The sequence below is a fragment of the Lissotriton helveticus genome, chromosome 2_2 (assembly GCF_964261635.1).
Source record: "Lissotriton helveticus chromosome 2_2, aLisHel1.1, whole genome shotgun sequence".
Classification (NCBI taxonomy): Eukaryota; Metazoa; Chordata; class Amphibia; order Caudata; family Salamandridae; genus Lissotriton; species Lissotriton helveticus.
Window position 1 is genome coordinate 43,442,657 of NC_136060.1, and position 24,826 is coordinate 43,467,482.

Here is a 24,826-nt window from a genome sequence, read left to right on the forward strand (position 1 = left end):
GTGGCTAAATACTTAGCACACATACCCCAATAAATAAAATGATTGCAAAATTCATTGCAAAGTGAAAGGAAAATCTCTTAACTTGGAACATTGTGTCACACTACACTGACAGGCAGGATCCGATGATCAAAAGGGCAAAGAAACATAAAGATAACAACTACGTGCCTGCTACAGTAAGTACGAAAAATAAAGTAGCTAATAAAAAAAGTCAATATCCACTCAAAAATCAACAAAACACAAATAAAACAACATTGCAGTCTGTAAACCTGATAGCCTGTCATGGTGCACTTACACCCCGTGTCCATACAAAAGAAAAGCTTAAATAAAATTAAATCCATTGTACTAGGTGAAGTGAATATAAAAACAGAAATAGAAGCGCTTGTAAGAAATGTGAGCTCCTTTGCAGCGTCAAAATACTGTTAGACCTTATGGTGGGCTGGGGAACGCATGTCCTGCCTGATACAGCAACTACCAAGATAACATTAATCACACCTATGAAATAAATGAATCCATTATGCTTGGAGTAATTTGTCTTGGTAAAAGTTATCTCAAACATAAATAATAATTGATTACGGTGTGTGAGTGTCGGGGGAGTTTTAATGCATGGCATATGTATGCATAAAATAAATAAATCCATTATGTTGTGAGTAATAGGTTTCTGAGGAAGTCACCACAAACATAAAAAAAAACAAATTACAGTCGATGAATTATGAGAGTGTGTTATGGTGCACTATGGGTCCCAGCAAAATTTAACTGGAACTCATAATAATGTGCATTACAGTTGTTGAAGCAGAAATCGAGCGTGTTCCGCTGTGAAAGAATGTAGACCACTGCGTGGGATTTTACAAGTCTGTAAAATGTAACAGTATGTGGTTAAAAGAATGTACTGTTTACTCTCTGGGTGCTAATCCCAAGTCTACAAAAGATGGCGATGCTGCTGATAATAATGAAAGACTTCCGATGAAAGTGGCAAACTCAATGCTTAAATGACTGCTTAGCAAGACAAAACAAAACAAATAATGGGATTCGTCTGCTGTGACTTATTTTGCCTTTCTGAAGGTTCAAGTATAAGCACATGATTATATTTGGAAAGCAGTGTTGCTACACTGTATCGCAGTAAATAAAAAAATGTATTACATTTGGTGAAGTGAAAAAGCAGTACTAGGTTAGTGTGCATTTTGACATTGTAGTTACACCCTTGTGCAGATGATAAGTCATTGCACACACATCCCAATTAATATAACAAGTACAATAAGTTTGGGGAGGATTGTTGCTGCTATGTCTTGAACAACTTAATAAAAACAAAAGGGAGCACTCCAATAGGTAAAAATGATTTTGCTTACAAAACTACTATAGTTCATGCCATTTTCAAGTTATAAGGTGTGTTTGCTACTTACACATGGCCTGATTGCGAAGTCAGGCGGAAAGCCATCTAACACCTTGTGGGAGGCTTTCCACATGACATTGTGAGTTTCGCTCTGACAGCTGTATTACGATGCCGGCGGTAGGAGGAAAACATTGCAGGGGGATTCTGATGCACGTCCAATGAACTCAAGGAACCCTCGGTGCATCGGAAAATATCGTGATCCCTTAATGATGGTGGAGCCAGCTCCGGCTCTGCCATCGCGATTATGATGACACTTTCCAACAGTCTTTTCATGTCGGCCTCTCCGACATGGGAAGGCTGTCGGAAAGTGTCGTTGGGGCTGCCTAGCAGGGCCCCTGTACCTCTCCGGCCTCTGCTATGGTGCCTCAAATCTTGAATGTGACTGCCTTATGGGAGGACGGAAACTTCAATTTTTCAATGTCAGCTTGTGCTGCGGGCCTCTTTTAATGGCTGCACAAGCTGACATTGAAAAACGGATGTTTCCCACCTCCCATAGTGCAGTCGCATCCAAATTGTGAGGTCGGAACCGCCAACCTATGGTTCGGCAGTAGTGAGCTCCTTAGTGTATAAGTAGTACAATGTAAACGTTTCGTAGACCACTATGACGTGAAAAATTACAAAAATGTGTGGTCAACACTTACAACGCTAAACGTCGGGAACACAGTGATACAGGAGAGTGTGCCAAAATGCGGTTCTTCACTGAGACAACCAAAAATTCATGCAAAACCAAAAGACAATGCCAGCTGTTTGGGGCTTCAGAAAGCACTACTCCCTTAGCTAAAGTTAAAATTAAAGCACTTGTAACAGAAGTGGGAGAAAAAAATACAATATGAAGAGCTTGATTGGCTCTAAACTAACTGCACACATGAAATAAAATAAAAAGTTGCATTGAAACGCACCATGAAATGAAAAAAACAATATTAAAGTTGGCAGTGCATTTAACGGTGCAGTAAGACGCAAGTTCTAATAAAAATACAACAGAAGCTAAAACCACAAATCATTGCTTCATAACAGCGTAAAAGCATGTTACGGCGCACTTGGACCAGGTAGCCGATGAAAACATAATGCAAAGACAAAATGAAAAGCATTAGGTTTACGGAGGTGGTAAAAGCGTAGAAACAGAAGCACTTGGGTGGGTAAATACATATGGCACACACCACCAAAAATTAATTCACTGAAAACTCATCACAAAGTGAAAACAAATCTCTTAGCATTGGAACTGCATGTCACAGTGCACTGCAAGGCAAGATTCAATCACAAGGCTACAGTAAATACGAAAACAACTTTAATTAATAAAATAGACAGGATCCGATCAAAACGCCACATAAACACACAAAAAAACGATTGCAGCAAGATGGTGTCACAGTGCACTTACATCCTGTGGATGTATAAAAATGAAGTATTACACAACATGTTACTTTGTGATGTCAAAAAATAAATATAAACTCATATGCAAGTAAGAAATGTTAGCTCGTCTGGAGCGTCAGTCACAATGCAGTTATACCTTATGGCAGGTTGTGGAAGTGGGAGAGCGTGTCATGTTTGCTACAGCAAATACTAAGAAGACATTATTCACACATAAATTAATCTATTGGGTTCAAAGTAATATGTTTTGATAAAAGTCACCTCAAACATAAAAAGAAATTGATTGAGGTCAGTGTGTCCCGGTCAGTTTTTAATTCTTTGCATACACATCAGTAAAATAAAATAATTCATTATATTACGAATTATACGTTTCTGTAAAACTCACCACAAACATAATACAAAAAAAATTCAGTGGGGAATTATGAGAGTGTGTTATAGTGCACTATAGGTTGCAGCAAAAGTTAACAGAAACACTTAATAAAGAACATTATAGTTGTTAAAACACAAATAGAATCCCTTCAGCATCAAAAAATGTAGACCACTGCCTGGTATTTCCCTTTTGGTGGGGTTCTATCAGTTAATATAGGGTTAAACTTAAACAGGATAACCTAATTATAAACTAAAGAGTTTTAAAAAAATGTTACCTCTGCAGTGTCCCAATACAATTAGACCCCAGGGCAGGTTGCAGAAGCAGGAGAGCATGTTGGTCTTGAAACTATGAAAAATGCATTGATTAACAAAATAGTGCACACTAATAGTAAATAAAACATACTGAGTAAGAACACATGTAGCAAAGGCAGTCCTCATGGGAGTTTCCAACAGGATAGAAGGAGGTACTAAGGAGGGACTACTGAACAAAAAAAAACAATGCAATAAAAATAATTCCAAAAGATACTCAAAGAAGCCAATAAAATACATGGGCGGAACATAGGAAGAGCTTAAAGCCTATATCTAGAAAACAGCATGTCTTGTACAAACAGTGCATGAGCGGCTTAGGCGAGAACTAAAAAGGTGCAGGGAATGTAAGCAATGCAAGCTTGTCAATGTTAGTGCAGAATGCAGTGTGTTCTTGCTGTTCCCACTTTTCCTCAGGTGTGATGTTTTGTGTTAATATATGACTTTACCCTTCTTTGATTTCCAACTTTCAGTAGGTTGTCTTTGATAGGCCAGCCCATAACAAGCTGTTATTGGTAGTAGTAAAGGCCGGCACCGATCAGGGTGGAGGGCGGGGCGGAGGGTGAGGGTGAGTAGTGAGTTGTAAAAGCAAAGTAGAAAAAAAATTACCTGCTTGCCACGTCTCTTGTCATCTCTCTCAGACAGAACAGGAAGGAGTAAGCACCAGACTTCCCATAGCGAATCACAATGCTGCAATGCAGCATTGTGATTGGTCTGAGTGCTGTGGTCCAGGACTCCGACAGGAAGTTGGAGCCTGGGCATGTTCTCGGTCCATGATGTAATTCAGCCTGGGTGGAGAATTTTCAAAGTGCGTATGAATGTTTGGCCGGCCGGAGATGGCAAACCAAACATTTATGCACACTTGGAGTGGGCAAACCACTCCTGCCCTTGTGTGAGAAGTGTCCACCCCCCCTCAAAGCTGCCAGAGCAGGAGAACATAAGATGATAATAACATTGAGTTATTAACATTTTATACTTCCTTTATTTCACTGCTGTGTCGCAATGGGACGAAGCTCCTCAGCCTTAGCGGAGGTGCCGCCACTGATTGGTAAGCTAAAAATGTGCCTCTGTTCTCTTGATACTGGATGTGACCTTTGGAAATTATAAATTCCTGACAGACACCTGGGTATTAATGCAAGCTGATTCCATGGTGCATTATGGGATTGGCCTTATAGCTATTTGGTGTTCTTTGATGAAGGTGCCCTCAGAGCTTTCGTATTTGCCAGGTGCATGCGTAACTGTATAAATTAATTCAGTAAAGGGTTATTGATTGCATGCTCGGTCCTGAAGACCTGAATTTTTAATGTGGTAAATGAAGACTACAAATTCTACAATGCAAAAAAAACATTGAAGTGGATTAGATACTAAGGTGTGTGTCTTAAATACTGGAGTGTTCTGCTCCTAGGGTGGGTTCCAGTGTTAACAACAACTTTCAGCATCTGACATATTTCATGCTGATTTGTTCAAAAAATGTGCCAATTTATAAGGCCAATTTTGTTGACTATATCACCTAGAGAGCACTAATATCTCAAATGGTGCCTGGCCCAGGAGATGAGTCAGGTCCCTAGGAAGCTTGCTGACCACATAAAAGGTTTGTCTGATGTCGATGGAAGAGAATGTGGAGAAAGGACAGCATCAAGTTCAATCATGCAAGCAGTTACAGGTACATTTGGTGAGGAAAAGATCCTAAAGCACTGTTTTTATCTGGATACAATCCTAACCCCCCAAATGCCATTTAGATATTTTTTTCCAGCTACCCTGCATTCCTAGACCCCTACCTCCAGCCTAGCACATACATTGGCTCAATTTTGGATCCACTTGGTGATAACGCTACTTGATAGAACTGCACCAGATATGTTTTTTTTTCTGTAAAACAGCAAATTCATCATGGTATGATCGGAAGTGACAACTCTTTAGCAAACCAGAAATAATAATGTCATCACCTCAACACATGAGCACTAATCCATTTTAAGAAAGCGTCTAGAATCTTTCCCGCTACTGCCCTCTGGAGATGTTTAAACACAATATATACATTTCAATAACATCACTTCACACAAATGAATAAAACCCGCACCCATAGCGGAACTACAGTGAAAGGGCCTTGAAATTGCAACAAGTGAGGAACACTGTAAAGTTCATTCAAAGCTTTGTATTCATAACAGAAGAAATAAACCATTACATCAGCTGTCTTGGCTCTGTGGAGCTCATGAGGAGAGAAGATGCGCAGACAAATACGACTAAAGGGGCAAATAAAAGAGTGAATGACACCAACAGCATCCATTTTATCCAAGATCGCATTTTCACATAAACCTGGAAAACTAAATCACATTAATAAGCATGCTTCAATACCCCGTATTAAACACATAACTGTAATCTAATCTGTTCATCATTTCTATATTGGATCCAACATATAAATTATTACTATGCATTTTTATTTATTGCAAGAAAATATAGATTTGGAAAAACACTTCCACACTACTAACCTCATACTAACCTGCTCCCCTACTAGGGGGTACATATCCTTCCTGTTTTATAGTGCTAGGGAACAAAATATTCTTCTCCCAACGTTTATCTCTGTGATGATTTGAATGTATGACGTTAGTTACATCGCATACATTTACAATGCAGTAGTTTACATTGCGGTCGTTACAGCGCAAGTCGTTACAACGCCAGCCGCGGTCGGTAGTAGGAGTTCCTGCAGGGCGGTGACGTGGGGAGGGGGAGGGGCAGGGTGGGGGTAGTAATGTATGGATCACTGAGTTTAACAGGTAAGTAAACATATAAATAAATAAAACGAATTTCGTTGCGTGCACTGCATCACCAAATACGATGTAGTGCGCGCAACGAAATTTGTTTTATTTATTTATATGTTTACTTACCTGTTAAACTCCGCAATCCATACATTATTACCCCCCACCCTGCCCCTCCCCCTCCCCACGTCACCGCCCTGCAGGAACTCCTACTACCGACCGTGGCTGTACAACGCAAGTCATTACAACGACTTGAGATGGAGGCTCTGGACTTAGGAATAGTATGATTTACTATTCCAACTCTAGTTGAAGTTGAAGTAGAAGGTGTTGGAATAGTAAATCATACTATTCCTTAGTCTAGAGCGCCATCCAGCACACATCGTTGTAACAACTTGCGTTATAATGGCCGTATTGTAAAGCTATCGCAGTGTAACAACCTCGCTGTAAAGCTGTTCTCCGCCCACTACCTACAATGGAACTGTGCTGCCACCTCTCAGAACCAATAAAGAGTGTCACCACTGCACCAATGGGAGAACACAACCATTTGCACTATAGACACACACACATACAATCTCATCACAAGTAAACCTTCCTCCCCCTTCGCAACCCCAAGGCTCTATAGCACCTATGGACTGAGACCATGTTGAATAGCAAAGCTTAGAACACGTTCGCACATGTAAGCTGTGGATCTAGGTTAAGGGTACAGAGTGGTCCAAATTGACAGTGCTGGCAGTGCTGAAGAGGAACAAATGCCACTCGAACCCAGAGGGACAGAAGCAGGAGTGAAAATTATGGAGACAGGGACACGGCTGGGCCAGATGAGTCCAATTTGTTAAGCTACAATTAAAGCAGGAAAGGTGACATTCAGAAGTGTATAAATGAATGAAACATTTGGCTGGAACAAAAGCCCATGGCATAAGCAAGGATCACCCTGCTCAAGCACACTCAAGTGAAATACACCCAATGAGACAATGAAAGCCCGCTGCAACTAGAATGTGAGTAACACAAAAAGAAAAGCCACCCCCATCAGTAAAGACCCTCTTCACAGGATCAAGAATGACCCCTCACGGGAATCTGGCAGCATTATCATGAGTGATTTACTCACCACTTGAGGATGTGCATTCACCCCCATACACTGACTACTCCAGCACCCGAACCAGCCCATCTACTATCTACATAATGACCCAGGTAACTATTACTACCTGCCCCTGCCCCAGGTCCCAGCTGGGATTTCAAAAATACCTTTCTTCCATTTGACAGAATTGCATCATACTAGATAGCAATGGTTCCAAGCTTGAAACACGAACCCCACGTACAAAATCCCACAATCCCCTGCATACACACGACATGTGAACCATCAGTCTCCACACATGAATCCCTCCAAACGGAGAACAACTTTTACAATGCCGTTGTTACACCACAGGTCGTTACGACTTGCACTAGATGGCACTCTAGACTAAGTAATAGTACGATTTACTATTCCAACACCTTCCCTACATTTCCACACACTGGAGATGGAATAGTAAATATACTATTCCTAAGTCCAGCGCCTCTAGCGCAAGTCGTTGTAATGACTTGCGTTGTAACAAACACGATGTAAATGACCACGCTGTGAATGTAGGCAATATAATATCATACATTCGTAGTGGGCTCCTTGCAGCAACAAGCCTTATCTCCCAATATGTTTACCGTCTTGAACTACAATCGCACAGCTGTTCACCTTTCTTTGCTGCACATTTGAGGTCTATGCTTGATCTCACAATTTGGTTTAATTTGACTTGTTTAGAAGGATGACCTAAAACACATATGGACTTGAGTGTAGCAGTGACAGGAGCAAGAAACAATTCAAAATAGGGTCAGGGTAATGGCGGGGTAAGTTTGTGATTTACATTTTGTTCGCATATAGCCGCAGCTGTTTTTCAGATATGTTGTCATACTTCATGGGTGAGGGGGTCGTTAATCTTTATTGCCTTTGGCCGTTTAAACTAATAGCACCCTGCCTACACTTCTATGAGAGATATTTCCCATTTAATCATTGGTTCCTGCTGAGAAATACATGCCTGGATTCACAAACATGAGCTACAACCTGCTACAACCTGCTACTACCTGCTTTTCAGGGATCCACACTGTGAAATGTAATTGCACTTACCATATGCCATTAAATACATATGCTGTTCAGACTTTTCTTCTTAAAGCCAACAACTACACCCACCCCTATGAAGAGCCCCAGTCATGCCTTGAGTCTCAGTCACCACACCCATCACATCGCCACTGGCGTTCGCTATTTGCTGTATTCCAGTCTATCGATCTACACCCACAATGCCTCTCTCGACATAGATCTGCCTTCTGCCAATCAGAACCAACCCCGCTCTGCATAGGAACAGGTCATCCCGGGCTACCAGGTGAGTACTCCCCATTGCCCCCCACCCCTGCCCAAAATGCCCACCGTTACAACGGTACCGGCCCATTATGTCCTTAAGTTAGTATATCCATCAGGTTCTGTCATGGAAACAGACTCATGTCAGGGAGGCATCCTTCCAGTCTCATTAATCAGGGCATTCTAGTAAAAGTTCTAAGTGACTATCAAGAAAATTACAAAAGATCTCACTGTAAAACTAGTACTGTTCGCAAAAGATACAGTGCTGTCAATCGGGCCATTTTGCTACAAATATAGAAAGCCAGCACCACAATTTACATCCTACAATATGTGTAAGTTCTGAGGGGCAGATTTACAAGTCCCTTGTGCCACCGGTTAATTACTTTTTGTGACGTAGGGGTGGTGAATGTTACTGCTCCATATTTACAAAGTCCTTGTAAATATGGCCCCTTTACACGCAGCACTTTGCGAGACAGGGGCGGTCCATGGGTGTTGCTGTGGGTGTTCACACGCAACACCCCTGGAACCAGACACATTTCCAGATTTACGAGGAATCGTACATCTGAAAATGCGTGTGAATGCTATGCTTCCCCAGGGGAGGGGTAGGGAGGCACAATGAGGTGAAATGTATTCATTTCTCCTCGTTTTCTTTTCCTCTTTATTTGCGTGCTGCAATCTGCAGCACACATAGAAAGAGGAAATCACCTCTAATGATTGTTTATGTACCGGAAGCATTCCCTTCCTGCACATAAACAATCATTGAAACAATGCCGTTTTTCAACCTCTATGTGTGCTAATGCAGCACACATAGACGTTGAAAAACGGCATTTCAGATTATTTTTGTGCAGGAAGGGAACCATTCCTGAACAAAAGTAATCTCCACACAACCCAGGCATCGTTGCACCATGGTGCAAGGGTGCCTGCACCAGCGCATGGCAGCAATTTGTGTGGCAGCGCAGGGGGAAACACAGAGATGCGACATATTGTTGTAAATATGTTGCATCCCTATGCTTTGAAAGTGATTTAGTGCGGCGCAGCCAAATGGCTTGCGTTCCGCACTGAGTCACTTTCTTCTAAATCTACCCCTAAATATTTAATGAATACACTTAAGTTCTCTCTATAATTGTTTCATTAATTCTGATGGGCCCAGCAATGGCAGCTACAGAGCCCATTGGGTTTTTGAATGTAAGGTGAACTCCTCTACCCTAGTAATATTTCACTTGGAGATTTGTAGCAGGCAATGTCTCCAGGTAGAAATGCTGGAAAAACACGCAAAATTAGCACAGTAAATCCAATAGCCTCATTTGGGGGCATAATAGCAAGAACCTCGTTAAAATTATCACCGTTTTAGCGACAGGAAACTGCAGGACATCTAACCTGGGCTTCTATTGGAATTCTATAACGCATATTAGCAAGCCCATTATCGCCGTTTTAGCTGCATTTTCCTGCTGCTATAACGGCGATAATATTATCAAGGTTCTTGCTAATATGCCCCATAATTCCTCACAGCTCTTAACCTCCACAAACCCCTCCTCTGAAATTGACAGGAGCCCCTTGTAACCGTCGTTCCGAGGAGGGAAATCTTGAGGATTTGTGTAGCCCATTCATAAAGGAGACCTAATACTACTCATAGAAATCTATGTAACTCATTATTTCTGTGGTCCATTCTTGCTCTTTAATTAAATCATAGCTCAAATAGCTGCAGCATATTTAAAACATATTATTCTTGATCCAACCCAATGCCGATCTAAATGTTGCTGTTTTGTAACATATGTTTCTGTCTTGTAGGGTGACTCGGGTGGTCCTTTCGCATGCCAGTCTGAGGGCGTATGGGATTTGGTTGGCATCACCAGCTGGGGGGAAGGATGTGCTCGACAAGAGCAGCCTGGTGTTTATACTAAAGTGTCTGAATTTACGGACTGGATTCTTCAAACAATACAGCAGTGTAAGACAATGTTTAAAACTATTTAACTATTTATGTAGAATAAAGTGTGGCGTCATTAGGTATTGCATGAAATAGTACGAGCAAATCTGAATTAGCAATCGTACGCAAATGAACAACCTTGCACTCCCGTGCCCCAAGGTAAACACAGAAGTTTAATTTGTTCTACTGGTGCCACTGCGCCACTTTTTATTTTTAGTGGTCTGTGATACGTTAGTATCCTTTGCGGGTGGTGGATATTATCAAATCCATTGAGAACTCTCCTGGGCCAGCTGACTGCTGGCGGTGGCCTGCACATCCCCCGAGCCCAGATATTCACGGTGAACTGTTTGTACTCTGTGGTAGTGTCATGATATTTTGAGGATCAAGATGTCAGAAATAACGGCTCAGGCAAATGCACCTAGATTTTCAAACCACAAGTGGGTAAGGTTTCTGCATACACATGAGAGCTGAGTAAAGAAATGGAATTTAAAGCATTCAGTGACACATGAGTAATTCATTTAACCTTGTGATGGTTTAGACAAATAAGTTGTTTTATTTATGGCTGATTAGTGGCACTTGATTGACTTTATGATCATGACAGTTCCCTTTTCATGAAGATTATTGCAAGGTCTGTTCACCAGTCACCTTGGTCGGCATCCCATTGGTTAGCGGCTGCTGGGATGTTTCAGTTGGGGTCGGGTAAGGCTTGAGTGTGGGCCATGTACAGTATGGCTTTAATAAGGTAGCTGTCAATTTATTTTCCGTCGGTGCCTGATATTCCCACACACAAGGAAGCAAAGCCAAATTTCTGACATACTTGTTACTCTGCTTTTTCAGTACAGTTTAGTTGCTACCAGCCGAGGCGCAGGGAAATGCAGACCGGAGTTCCTGTATAGAGCATAGATACACAAATGTATTGTACATGGAATAGATTATTGGTACCTGGGGTGTCATTCCGTTGAAATAACAGATGCTGCAAAAAGGCACATGGAAACTAAACAGCCAAGCGCTTTCAACAGAATACCATCAGTATCAAATTTACAAAAGTGACAAAACTTCTCTTGGAAAACCTATTTTTTAATAATATTGACTAACGAACGTGTTCTACAAACAACTCTGAAGAGTAGCTTGTCAAATAAGCAAAAACAAATGGGCACAGCGATTCCACCTCACATGGTCCTGGTGCAATTAGTGGTCTGGGATTTATCTGTGGTCGGCACTGTTGTTTCCTACTTAAATATCCAGAGCTACTGCTGAACTGAAATTGAATAACCCAGTTACTCCTCTATGTGCTTGACTTTCCAATAGTAGGAATTGCAACCAGTCAAGGTATAATCCAGGAGGTGGACGAGGGACCCACATCCTGCAAGATAAAAGCCCTCACACCTGATATACTCAATGTCTAACTAAAGAATTTACTTGGAAAAAAACATATCTTTAATTTATCTGCATGGGCAGAGGCCAGTCAAATCTACACACAGCGTGTGCATCCTTAAGCACTGTAGTAGCACGTATGGACTATCAACTATATTGCATAATAACATATTACCCTATAGTCAACATTACCTAATGGGAAAGGGTGTGAGAGAATCTTCAGCTTTGGGTTTCTACATATAGAATTCTAGATGGGTAACAGTAAATTATGGGGATGTTTTCCACCGGGTGGTTCTAAGTGATGTCAAATAGACAACGATAGCAAAGCTTGAGTTCTCTATGATGTCACTCAGAACCTTTGCTGGACCCAAGAGAACATCAAGGTAAATTAACCCCTGTGGCCACAGTTGCCTCACAAAGACCATGGACTGAGAAATAACAACAGTCGATGACACACCACCCTCAGCATCATACAACATCTTCAGCATCCTGTAACCCTTGCATCAGGACTACTACATTGAAGTCTACAGTGGTTCACCCATAGAGCTGGACTTGAGACTGGTTTGGTGACAAGGTATCTGTTAGACCTGTCATCCTCAGGGTAGTCTTCCCCTAAACATTTTGCCTTCTATCTCCCCTTTTTGGCCATAGGACCCTGAGCACTTTACCACTGCAAACCAGTGCTAAAGTGCATGTGCTTCTCCCCTAAACATGGTGACATTGGTGTATACCGAATTGATAGATTTAGTTTACTTGTACGTCTCTTGTAAAGTGGTATACCATATACCCGGGTCTGTAACCTAAATGCTACTAGTGGGCCTGCACCACTGATTGGGCCACCCACACAAGCAGCCTTTGAACCTGTCCCAGACCTGCCATTGCAAGGCCTGTCTGTGCACTTTACTGCCACTTTGACTTGCCATTTTAAACCACTTGCCAAACCTTAAATTCCGTTTTTATTACACATACAACACCCCTAAGGTAGGCCCTATGTAGCCCCAAGGGTAGGGTGCTGTGTGTCTAAAAGGTAGGGCATGTACTTTTAGTTCTACATGTCTTCGTAGTGAAAAACCGCAAACCGCAAAATTTGTTTTTCACTACTGTGAGGCCTACTCCTCTCATAGGCTACCAGTGGGAATGCCTTAAACATTTTAAGCCTTAATTCCTGATCAGGAAGGAGTAGCTAATCATGTTTTATATCTTTGGAATGGTAGTCATAAATCCTCTTTAATGGAAAAGTTGGATTTAACATTACTATTTTATAAATGGCACTTTTAGAAAGTGGGCATTCCTTTGCTCTTACTGCTCTGTGTGCCCTGCAGCCTCTCTCTAATACATGTCTGGGAAGAGGAACAGCTGCACTTTGTGCATTTCCTCTAGACAACCACAAACACTGGAAGGGTAGGTATGACAGAAAACTAATCTGCATTATTCTGCATTCCTGGGAGATCTGACACTTACAACAGAATAGACACTGTCTTGCTTCCCACAAAAAGGGCTGATGACCCCCTACTGACAGTCAAAAGTCAGGATTGGGAAAAAGGGGGACCTGTGTACTTAAAGGGCCTGCATTGTAGTAACCCCCACTTCAATGGCACAACTAGGTATACGCACTGGATCTATGACCCTACCAAGGTGATACACTACTAGACCTGTGAAGAACTCTGCCAGGAGTGAAGATTGCTGTGCTACAAGAATTGCCACTCTGCTTGACTGCTGTTCTGGATAACTGCTTTTCTGCTTTGCTGTGCTGCCATGCTGATACCTGCCTTGATGAGGACAAGTACTGGACCCATCTCACTTTAACTCAGAGTGACTCCAAGGGCTTGCCCCCTGTTCTGAAGTCCCCAGTTCCATCAAAGACTTCCTTGAACTCTGCAATAACACCTGCACTCTGACATCTGTGAGTCCTGCCCTGCCAAGTGGTTCTAATCTTGTACTAAGCCCTTGAAATGTGGCTTCTGCTGTACAGAACCGTCAAACTGAATGCAGTGATGAGTTTGTGCCAACTGGAACCAATGCACTGCCCTTTGACTCCGACACAGGAGCTGATTGATGACATCGTTTCGACAGACTGCTCGGCTTCACAATGACAGGCAGCACAGCTCAATGGCGAAGTAGTGCCTGCATCATAAAGGGGTTCATCAGCAAAGCCTTCATCGCCAGCACGGATCGGAACCAAAGCATTGCGTCTTCGACGTGGATGCTTGCTCTATGCAAGGTACTTTTTCAGCGGGACCTGCATGAGTCCTGTAGCTGGTGTTTCCTTCATCCAGTTTGGCCTGGACCTTGGAATTGGATCCAGTGCAACCGCAAGTAATCTTTAAAAATGCATTAGTCCCTTTCCACTTATTGGATTTTTGTTGTTTTGGTCTTGAATTACTCATAAAATGATTGTCTATTTTTCTAACCCTGTGAGCAGTATTTTTGCAGTGTTTTCACTGTGCTACTGTGTGTGTGTGTGTGTTGCACAAATACTTTACACATTGCCTCTTTAGATAAACCTGTGTGCTCTGTGCCAAGCTACCAGAGGGTGAGTACAGGTTATCTTTTAGTATATATCTAGTTTACCCTGCCAAGAGTGGTGGTTCCTACTTGTGCAGGGTGCACACTCTGACAACCATAAACCCCAGTTCTAACAGTAATTGTTCTTTACATCCTTACTGGCTCCCTTGACTTTCTTCCTGTGGGAGTCAGTCTTCCACAGTGGGCAGGGGTAGAAAAACTCAACTCTTCAAATATTTTACAAATCTTCCAAACTTACTGCTTACCAATTCTGGTTGGAATTTAGATCATAAAGCACTAATTTACAATTTACTTAAAAGCCATATCTCTGGAAGCCTCTGATGGATTAAGCCTGTTTTGAAATCTAAAAATTAATACAAATACAATCTATTTTTATAAATTGGTGTAAGATTTCTTTCTTGTTGTGGGACTTTTCCTATTTCGCTGTTTTAGTACTTCTCAATGCTTTAAACTTGTTCCCTTGTTTAAGCCTTGCTGTTTGAAGCCATAGCTACCAGGGTTGAGCTAGAGGTTGGTCAAGTGAGCCTATCACAACCACACCAAATAATACACCACTTTTCTCACACTCACATTTGAGGCAGAAACTGATTTTGCAGGAAACCCCTATGCTTCCAGTTAATCACCTTTCTATTTAACTCTCATTTTCTCGATCTCTCTCTTCTGGTAAGTCATTCTATGTCTATCAGTGCAGAGAAGAACACGGTTATTTCATCAAATGATTCTATTCACCATAATGGTGAACTCTGGCAAACGGCTGTGGTATCACACTTCAAAAGGCGAGCACAGAGTTGACCAGGTGGGATGTATGACGTTATAACGCATACTATTACTCCGCATACCATTACAACGCGACTTTTACTCCGCATACCGTTACAACGCATAGCGCCTTGGGGCGCTGGATAGTGGTAAGTATAATTTTCTATTCCAACACCAGTCCCCGTGGACACTAGGGAAGGTGTTGGATAGAAAATTAAACTTATTCCCTATCCTACAGCGCCCCCCAGCGCAATGCGTTGTAATGGTATGCGGAGTAAAAGTCGCGTTGTAATGGTAGTGCGGAGTAAAAAATGCGTTGTAACAGGTGTATACCACCAGGTGTCATTGACTAGTTCAACACATGGAACTTAAATCATATCACAAGGTTAAAGAATAGTCGTTCTTAGGTTGTAGTAGCTGGAGCCTGTGCAGTTAAGAGCGGTGGGGGGGAGTACGGCAGATGGCGATTAGGGAAAATCAATTATTTTTTTAGTTTTCCCTTGTGGTCATCTGTCACCTCCCTCTTCCCCCCAACCCGGCCCCACCGCTCTTAGCTGCACGGGCTGTGGCTGGATTGACCACTCTCTAATATTGCTCACCGAAGATGCTGAGTGAAGCAAGGGGTATGAGAAGAATTACATTACCTTCTCTCCTAAAGACCCTTATGAGGCCAAGTTCAAGGACCAGAGAAACATTGATATGTGCATCAATGAACTAGTTAAAAAATGGCAATTTTTGAAGCTGTAGTTGCGAATGTTGTATTTGCATTATTTAGTCGGTGCAAGTGTCAGTACAACATTTCCCTTCACCACTGCAAAGTAGCCTTGGTAATAAATGTCATGAAATTGCTATTTTTATTTTGTTTAATTTATCATAACATTCTTCTCTTATGTTGTTTTGTTTTAGAAATATGAAGATGCTGTTAAAAGAAGAAGAGAAAACTATCGGAAAACTAATGCAGATAGTCTATTTCTTCCATTTAAGCAATGCATTCTGAGGTCATATATCATTAGCTGTGCCAGTGTGCATAATCTCGATTTTGATTTTCCCACATTGATTCCGAATATCAATAAAACCTCATTTTGATACAGAGTCCTATTTTGTTGGCTAACTATGTAATAAATTGGTCGCAAATATATTGGTCTGGTCATCAGTCACACATGACTATGCTTGTTGTTTGGACTGTGCTGCTAAGTTCACTCGAGGATTTAGTAAGTTTGCAAGAGAGTTTGCAGTTGGTTCTAGAGAGGAGAGAGTTAGAGCTACTGAAAGGGTAAATGCTACTGAAAAGAGAAGTGTGCCGAATACTGCTCAGAATTGGTTACGTCTGGTCTAGAGACCGCTTTAGTTGCCTCGCCCGCCTCATGCAATAAAAAAACATAAATAATAAATACTTATTCATACACACATTTCTAGAGAAGCCACCTTCCTCCATTGGCATGTACAGTGAGTGGTCAGTGACATGTTGCTTCCATAGCGTACAGCTGGGGACAGTGGGACTGCCTACTTCATCCGTTGACTCTTGTACACTCTATGTGATGACACTTTGCCTGATCACATATGCAAATCCATTTGGAAAATGTGATGTTCATTGCAAGGGATGATGGCCAAAACTTTAATTATGCTTTTCTCTTTCCATATTTAATGCATTGTTGTCGTCCTTATGCATTTAAACTATATTTTAAGGTTATAGTAAATCAAAACCAATAGTACAGTATCTTTGCACTCGCATGAATTATATTTTCTTGTGATATGCATTAAAACTAAAAAGGGTTTATGCACCAGTTCTAATTACATCTACTGCAAGGATGTGCCTGTGGTCTTCTGATAAAATTATATCAAAGGTTATTTTTTCCTAAATAATTTTTATTGAAAGCATATGGCTGCCTTTTTGACCTAATGGCATATTTTTTTTAAGTGTTTTGGTCTAGCTTGACAGTGAAGCTGTTGCCAGACAATTATGTGTGAACTGCAGTGAGAGGAGTTGGGAGCCAGAGGTAAATGTTTTAATTAGGCATAAGTTGCATGCTTCCAGACACATTTTATTTATCATGGTGAACTTTAAGGCGCATACACTTGCAATTTCAATGATACTAAAGTGTGGATAACTAAATAATTTATGGTGCTTATTCTTGCAGTAGCACAGACAGGAGGAGGCAGACATTAACGTACATGAATTTTTAGGTCTGGCTTGACAGTACATTCATAAACCAAACCTATTGGCATTGCCATTGCTTGTTTTCTGGTAGAAGCTTTCAATACAAACCAAAAAACCAATCTGACCATTGCATATGCTTGCGGGCCGAAACTATTTTTTTGTTATGCAGAGCAATACCAGGCTAAAGAGGACCAAGGCTATTCTTCTCAGGTAAATGGTAAACTACTGCCCATATCAGGATTGCAATACGACATTCCCAATATTTCTCCCAAATATTTTGCTTGCTAAAAGAAGGCAATATATGAAGGTGGGAAAAAAATTGAAATGGGCAGTTATTGTGATAATCAGGTGCGGACACACTGATCTTAAAGTACTTTCCAATTTCTGAGGGTTGTAAGTGGAACGCTATTTGAATTAAACGTGAGGAAGTTTTTACGGGGGGCAGTGCTAATTTAAGCTGCTATTTGCAGGTGGGGATCACCAACACTTACGTTTGGACATCAGCACTTATTTTTCCTCATCAGACTCAGCTCCAGAGCAAGAGAGAGAAAAACGAAAAAGGGAAAGATAGAGAAGTTAGAAAAACATTGACAAAGGGAGAAAGCAGGGCAAAAATAGACTGCAATATTGAGATACAAGGGCAGAGAGTGTTTGGTGATGGATCAAAGAGACATGAAGTGGAATTGGGATTACACTGCCTTGGAATTTGGCACCCCAGTCATTGGTTAACACTGGCCATCTGCCTCTGAGCAAAAACTGTGGGCCCCACCACTTATTGTTGTAAAAGTTAAGCACTGACTAGGAAGACATACTGGGTGTTGTAAATGTGATGTGCACTCTAATACAGTCCAAGCCCTACTAAGCACATTTTGTGATTTTGCTACGGCTTGTTAATTGTTTAAGAATGGATAAAAGAAACACATTAAATGTCAATGGTATTGTATAGTTTTCAGCATGTGCCTAACAATATACTGGCATGGGGATGTGCCTTGCATTTACACTGTGTTAAATTAGCATGAGCTTATTAGTAGTTTAAACACCATTTTTCCTTTCTGCTGCCTTTGCACACGGCACACATTATTACAAATGTTTAAAATCTAGCAGACGGTTTAGCTTCACACGAGAATAATATGTTTTCCTATAGTAGCAGCTTTGCTTGGTAAGCTTTGTCTGAACAGTGAGTGCCGAGGCCTTCAAGGTTATTTCAACACAGTGGTTGTTGTTCGGTCTGATCAGCGCACGTTCTAGACATAACATATATGCAGCTGTGGCCACCTCTGATTTTAGCACATTTAATAATGCACTGCGCAGGCATGCAAACACACTTTGGAGAACATTCGCATGCAGAGAGCTGGTGTAGAAAATGATGTGATCCATTTATACTAGGACCAGAGTTATGGGGCCATGTTAAAAGGTAGGGCCAAATTTGACCAAGAACCCTTCAGTATTTGCCCGGCGTTAGCCGCCTCTCATACCATTCGAGATTACCAAACAAAGAGGCAGGCGTGGGAGACGGAAGGCAGGAAACAGGAGTTTATTCCGACGGAGCAGAACACGTCAAATCAGACAACAGGCTATCTTCTCGAGGTGCTCTAACCGCATCTCTGAGGCCTGGCCTCTTATACACAGGTTTATGGCTTTATTACATACACTGCATCCGTAATGTTTCTTTGAAGAACAGAAAAGACATCCTCGGAATCCCCGGTCCAGGCCCGTTCCCACACATATCTACAGTAGAGTTCCTACCCCGATCTCAGCATGTGGTGGTTATCGCACAGCTGGACATTCCGCTGGGAACGGGGATGTGTGTGATCAGTGGGATCTTCGGGGTGCGAAAGCATTGATTAATCCCCGCTCCTTTGATGTGAGGCGAGGTCCTACTGTAGGGGGCAATAAACTGCATCTGTTGGGCTAGGTGATGGCCTGGGATCAGGCCGGACAATCGGGCAGGGAGGAAGAGGTTATCAAAAAGGGCCTGTTCTTTGAATGAGATGAAAGAGCGAGGGGGTTCAGCACGGGATGTGGCTCGGAGACAGGGTCGCGTTAGAGGTGTGCTTATGGCCCAAGCAGGAGAGACCGGGGGCTGTCGGGGCGCGGGGGAATGCTTGCGAGGCCGGGGAGTGAGGGGGAGAGACGCGCAGGCTATTGGCAGTGGGCAGAGAGGCCACGACACACAAAATGGCTGCCACTTACGTGCATGATGGGGCCTAAAAGGGACAAGATGGCGTGGCCACTGTTTCACGATTTTCACTTTACTTTCAACAGTGGCCGTGGTGAACATAAATGAACGCCGCTTATATATACCTAATTTAAGTCATTTTCCACAGCCACCCTTGTAAACCCAAGAGACCTTCTGTAGATATAAAATAACCTACTAGCAAGGGAGGGTGATTTCTAGATGTAATCTAGCCTTTCTTCATTTAGCTTTTTAACATGCTTTCTCCTTTTGTATTTTATGGAATAGTAACTATGCTGATAATGTTGTTGCTTATAATTGTCTGCTTGTATTAGCTAAGATACAGCACCTGAGAACATGACATTAGAAATAAATATTTCAAACTTGCACGAGTCTTCATTTACTCCCCGGTTTAGACTGATATGAGAGTATAACGAAAGAGTGTTCATGTGTTCCACATTGCCTGAGGTATTCTAAGTTCCATGTTCTAGGTTGTCTAATCATTGGGGGTATGGAAGAACCAATGAGACACTGATTGCTAGTCTGGTAGGGGATTATGGCTACTAAGGTGAGTTTTGGTACACCCTAATTCCCTGAGGTTCCAAGTCTCTGTGCACAGTTCTGTGTATGAGCAGAATCCCTGCTACTTGCCAACCTTACGTTGGTGGTCTTATTACATGACACTTGAGTAGTACTTCATTCAGTCCTTAACCCCTTCGCTATTGTTTACGGATAATGGTAGCGTCGGACAAACCTACCTATAGTTACACAGGTCTTTTCAAGCTTGAATCTTTTCAAACGGTTTCCTTTTGAATTACTACCCAGTTGAGCTACTAAGTTTTACATTGTCGCTTTTTCTTGTGTCACTATGGCTGACATTGTTATACCGCAACATAGTCGCATTGCGGTTCGCAATCATTTGCAAGCATACAATGTTGGTTTGGAGGGCATGGCAGTGATTTTGGTTGTAAGTGCTGAGGTTGCTCACCCGTTTGAGATATTCTACTCTTGGGTGACGTTTCCTGCAGTAGAAGCGGCTACGCAGGTTTTTCACACTTACACTCACACAGCCGCGCCCAGGGAATATATCCCTTATAGGACACAGGAGACTCCGATTGCTGCCTGGCAGCACTGTGTTTGGTTTGATGGCGCTCTTCCCCACAGTGTAACGGTGGCTAGATTGGGTCCTTTGTCCATTCCAGGCGCTTCCTGGCAGGATTTGGCTGGATTCACCCCGCATCCTCGTGCGGGGCTGGTCCCTGTTGCTGAGTTACGGACCCTATATGACTCTTCTATTAGTATTATTCGGGCCCTAGTTCAATATATTACCCGCAATTTCCAGGGCGGGGCCCCTGGTGTTGCGGCCCTTCTAGCTGGACCGAGCGGAATGAAGCATAGTCCTGTGATGGTCAATGCAGTAATGGGCAAGCGTCCCCAAGACAAGGATGATATGCCTTTTTGGCTTGCCGAGAAATTTGACCAGCTGGGGGCAGTTTTTCCTAATTCGAGTCCCGTAGAAAACACAGGATTCTTACAATTACTTTACCCAAGGATTTGGTACCAGAAGCCGGTGACTGTGAGTCGTGGGGTAGGATTTTTGCGGCGGTGTACATAAGGTGCTTCGGCACTCCGTCAATGGCTGCCCTTCCAACGGTCATTAAGCGTGTTCAGGACGAACACGGACCTGAGGCTGCGGTTGAATTGGGAAAGAGACTCGTTGGCACGTTTGATGTAGTAGCCGATCTCGTCCTTTCTAATGTAAAGGGCGATGCAGTGAACTTTCAAGTGGCTAATGCCTTGCGCGATGTTCCCGATGCCGACAGACCCCGACACTTACCGAGAATTATTACGGCTGCGTATAAAACCATTGACCGCAATAGTTCAGGTGTCATGCCCTTTACTCCTAAAGATAAGAAGCAAACCCAGGGTGCGAAGTCTGAAACTGATCTTCAACCCACAGCTCCAAAGAAAAATTGGAATAGAAATAAAAAACAGGGGAAACAGCAACAGAAACTGGAGTCCCGTCCCCCATCACCAGTGCCTGCATCTATTGAGCGCGTTTATGATTTGCGCGACACACTACGATTAAGTCACCTGATAGATTTCAGGTTCCTGATCAATGCTCTCCTCGTTCTTTACAGGACACATCCGCCTCATTGTCCGGTGGTGGAGGCGGCGGCAGAGGTCAGGGTGGCCAGCAGAGTCGCGACCAGTCCCGCCCGAAATACGGAAGAGGCAAGCAGGACGATTCTTCACAGAAAAGACCCCAGTTTCAGAAAAAGAAAGTTGCCGCTTTAACGGCGAGATATGCCACAGATAGTGAGAACGCAGCTTCGGAATCAGACATGGGCACTGACATTGTTGGACAGCGCGGCGGAGATTACCATAGTGCGATAGGCCCTGCGTCCACTTCTGAAGGTGACAGTGACTGACCGATATGTTGTTGTAGAGACAGCTGATACCAGAGTAGCGCCCCTGATAGATTTTGTGAAATAATCCTTTTAATTGAAGGTGACATACAATGTACCATTAACGGGGTATTTTGGGGAAAAATCTACCTATGACATTTTGTTAGCGGAAGCTGACTGGCCCCCACCTTTTGTTCTCGCAGCTCCGAGAGGGGAGGAGGTGATCCTCCCTAGTTTCGCACACAGTCTCGAAGGAGCATGCGCTTAATTTTGTAGAAGAGTGTGCTAAGGCACTTGCGCCGGCTCTGTACCGTACGCACTGTGGTTGGGATACATTTTCCCCACACCACGAGATTCCCTTACGGTCTATGCCACAGCCTCAACCTCAATATCCCATCTGACGTGAAGCTAAGGCTTCCGTTGCAGAAATCCTTGAACAATTGGAATATCAAGGTGTAATTGAAACTTGCGTGTCACCGATGAATAACCCACTTTTTACTGTAACCAAGCCAGACGATTCCTACCGTTTGTTATTGGATTACCGGCATTTGAACTCACATTGCCGTACCTGTGCAGTACAGAATACCCACGGCTCTGCTCTGGTGGATGGTCTTGTGCGAAAATGGTTTAAAACCACACTTGACATATCCAGCATTTTTTTTGCCCACAATTTGGATGGTCTAAGTTCCCAATGGACCAGTTTCACGTGTGGTGGCAAATAACGCCAATTTAAACGAATGGCTGTGGGCTATAAGAATAGTCCAGGTGTGTTTGCTGCCCGTATCGCCTCTCTCTTAGAGAGAGTTGACCCAGATGCGTGTTTGTATGTGGATGACATCTATCTCACAGACGACGAAATTTGGGTGCATCTGTGTCACGTTGACCACATAATTTGTAACTTTGCGGACTTCGGTTACAAATTCAACTTTGCAAAGTCTCACATTGCAGAGTACACACTGTTGTTCCTCGGCTACGAGCTCAACAATGAAGGCCGAGGATTGGCTCCTCACTTTGTGTAGAAATGCGCACAGCTGCGCTCTCCTACGTCCTTGCTGGGATTTTTTAATTTCGGCGGTACTTACATTCCCGAATATGCCCAGCGTATCAAGCCTTTGTATGCTTTGATGCAACCTACTTTCACCAAATTGTGCTGGCTGCCTGAACATTCAGCCATTTTGCAATCTTTGCAGGCTGATTTTCTAGAATCTAAATTCTTACTGATTTGTGATAACCACACCAACCTGGGGATAAGAATCATCCCATGGGTGGTGGGTTTCACTCACGTTACTTTTAATGAAGAAGACACAGTACCTATTGCTTACAAGTCACACTTGTACACTTCGGCAGAAATGCGGTTTTCCACTGTGGAAAAAGTTTTGACAGCAGTGCAAATGGCGATTCTTAAAGAACGTGCACTGTTGCAGGAAAAACGCATGTTGGTTGTTACTCCGTATTCTGCACTAGAGGCAGTGACGAAGGCCAGTGTACCAAATTCTAAAGCTTTGCACCCACGGTGGATACAATGGGCAGCATCTTTGACATCTCCGGATGTCACATTTATTTTTGATGCCTCCTTACAGTCACAAGAGTTTTTGCAGTATGAGTTTGTTTATTCTGCGCCATTGACTATGCGGCCTTTGGAGGATTTCCATTGTATCATATACACTGATGGTTCAGCGCAAGTTGCGCATGGGTCTAAGGACGCATACGTCTCAGCTTGAGCCATTGTAGTAGGTACCATGGTGAATGATGAATTCAAGTCCAAAGTCGTGCACACGCAGACTTTAGGGGACTGTACAGCACAATTGGCAGAGCTCCGTGCTCTGATGCTTGCATTGGAGTGCGCTGATCCCAGTGTGACAACTCTTATTGTGAGTGATTCTTACTTCTGTGTCCAGTCTTACAATGAGAACCTGTTCTTTTGGATTCAGAATGATTTTCATGACTCCAAAGGTAGCACAATAAAACATAAAATGATCTGGGTCCGAGTAGCTGAGCCTAAAGAGCAGTTGCCACTCGGTATGTAATTCACACTCTCGGTCATCAGCGCGTGGGAGTTCACGGTGTTGGCAATTCTTTGGCCGATGAGGCCGCAAAATCAGCAGTATCGGCATATTTGGTTGCAGCAGTTACACGTTCCAAGAGTAAGATTGATGATGATATCTTGGCGGCTGTAGCCGCGACTGAGAAGGGAAGTAAATATCCAAAGGGGTTCCCTTCTAAGTATTCATACCACTTAAGTCCTGATAAAGTTCCTTGTGTGAAAATACCGGACGTTGGTGAAAGGTTAATTCCCAAGGCGGACAGCAGGTCCACACTGATTACGGCTGCCCATGAAGGTGTTGCGTCTGCGCATGCGGGCGTTTCGGCTACTGTATCTCAGTTACAACAACGTTTCTGGTGGCGGGGACTGTACAATCAGACGCGGTATTATGTCCTTCAAAGTGACATCTGCCAGCAGATTAAACCTTCAACTGCTGCGCGTCCGCCCCAAACACATTTGTACATTTCTAATAAACCACTTGGTTGTGTTTACTTAGATCACTGCGGTCCTTTTTCTTCTGATACTGCGTATAAGTACATCTTAGTAGCAGTTGATTCATGCACACGCTTGTGTGGGTGTGGCCACACCGCAGCGCTGATTCACGAACTGTCATAAGAGACTTGCGTGTCTTAAACTGATAAGAACAGATACTACACTTGATCTTAGCCAAAAGGCCGAGAAGCGATGAGAGAGACTTGCGTGTCTTTGTAGGGATTTTTCCCTGTGGCACCTTCCATTCGGATATAGGAATGCCATGACTTCGTTGGGGGTCCAAGTCAAGTTTTCGTCTCCATACAGACCTGAGGGTAATAGTGTTGAGGAACGAATGAACCGAGATTTAAAGCAGTATTTGACAGCTAGGGTTATAGGCACTGGCAGGAACTGGATTAATAATCTCCCTAGGAG

General features: G+C 42.9%; 1 protein-coding gene and 1 pseudogene across 2 annotated transcripts in view; one reads left to right on the forward strand and one right to left on the reverse strand.

The window, feature by feature from the left end:
- Positions 1–16,227, forward strand: part of LOC144821267 (plasma kallikrein-like) — a 524,784-nt gene extending 508,557 nt beyond the window's left edge. For both annotated transcript variants that reach the window (XM_078678094.1, XM_078678095.1), the window contains 2 exons: positions 10,343–10,499; positions 16,041–16,227. In XM_078678094.1, coding sequence (XP_078534220.1) covers positions 10,343–10,499; positions 16,041–16,042 — 159 coding nt within the window. In that variant the 3' untranslated portion in view covers positions 16,043–16,227. The remainder of the gene's footprint in view (positions 1–10,342; positions 10,500–16,040) is intronic.
- An 8,263-nt stretch (positions 16,228–24,490) lies between these two features.
- LOC144822002 (U2 spliceosomal RNA) lies at positions 24,491–24,606 on the reverse strand (annotated as a pseudogene).
- Between the last annotated feature and the right edge of the window lie 220 nt (positions 24,607–24,826).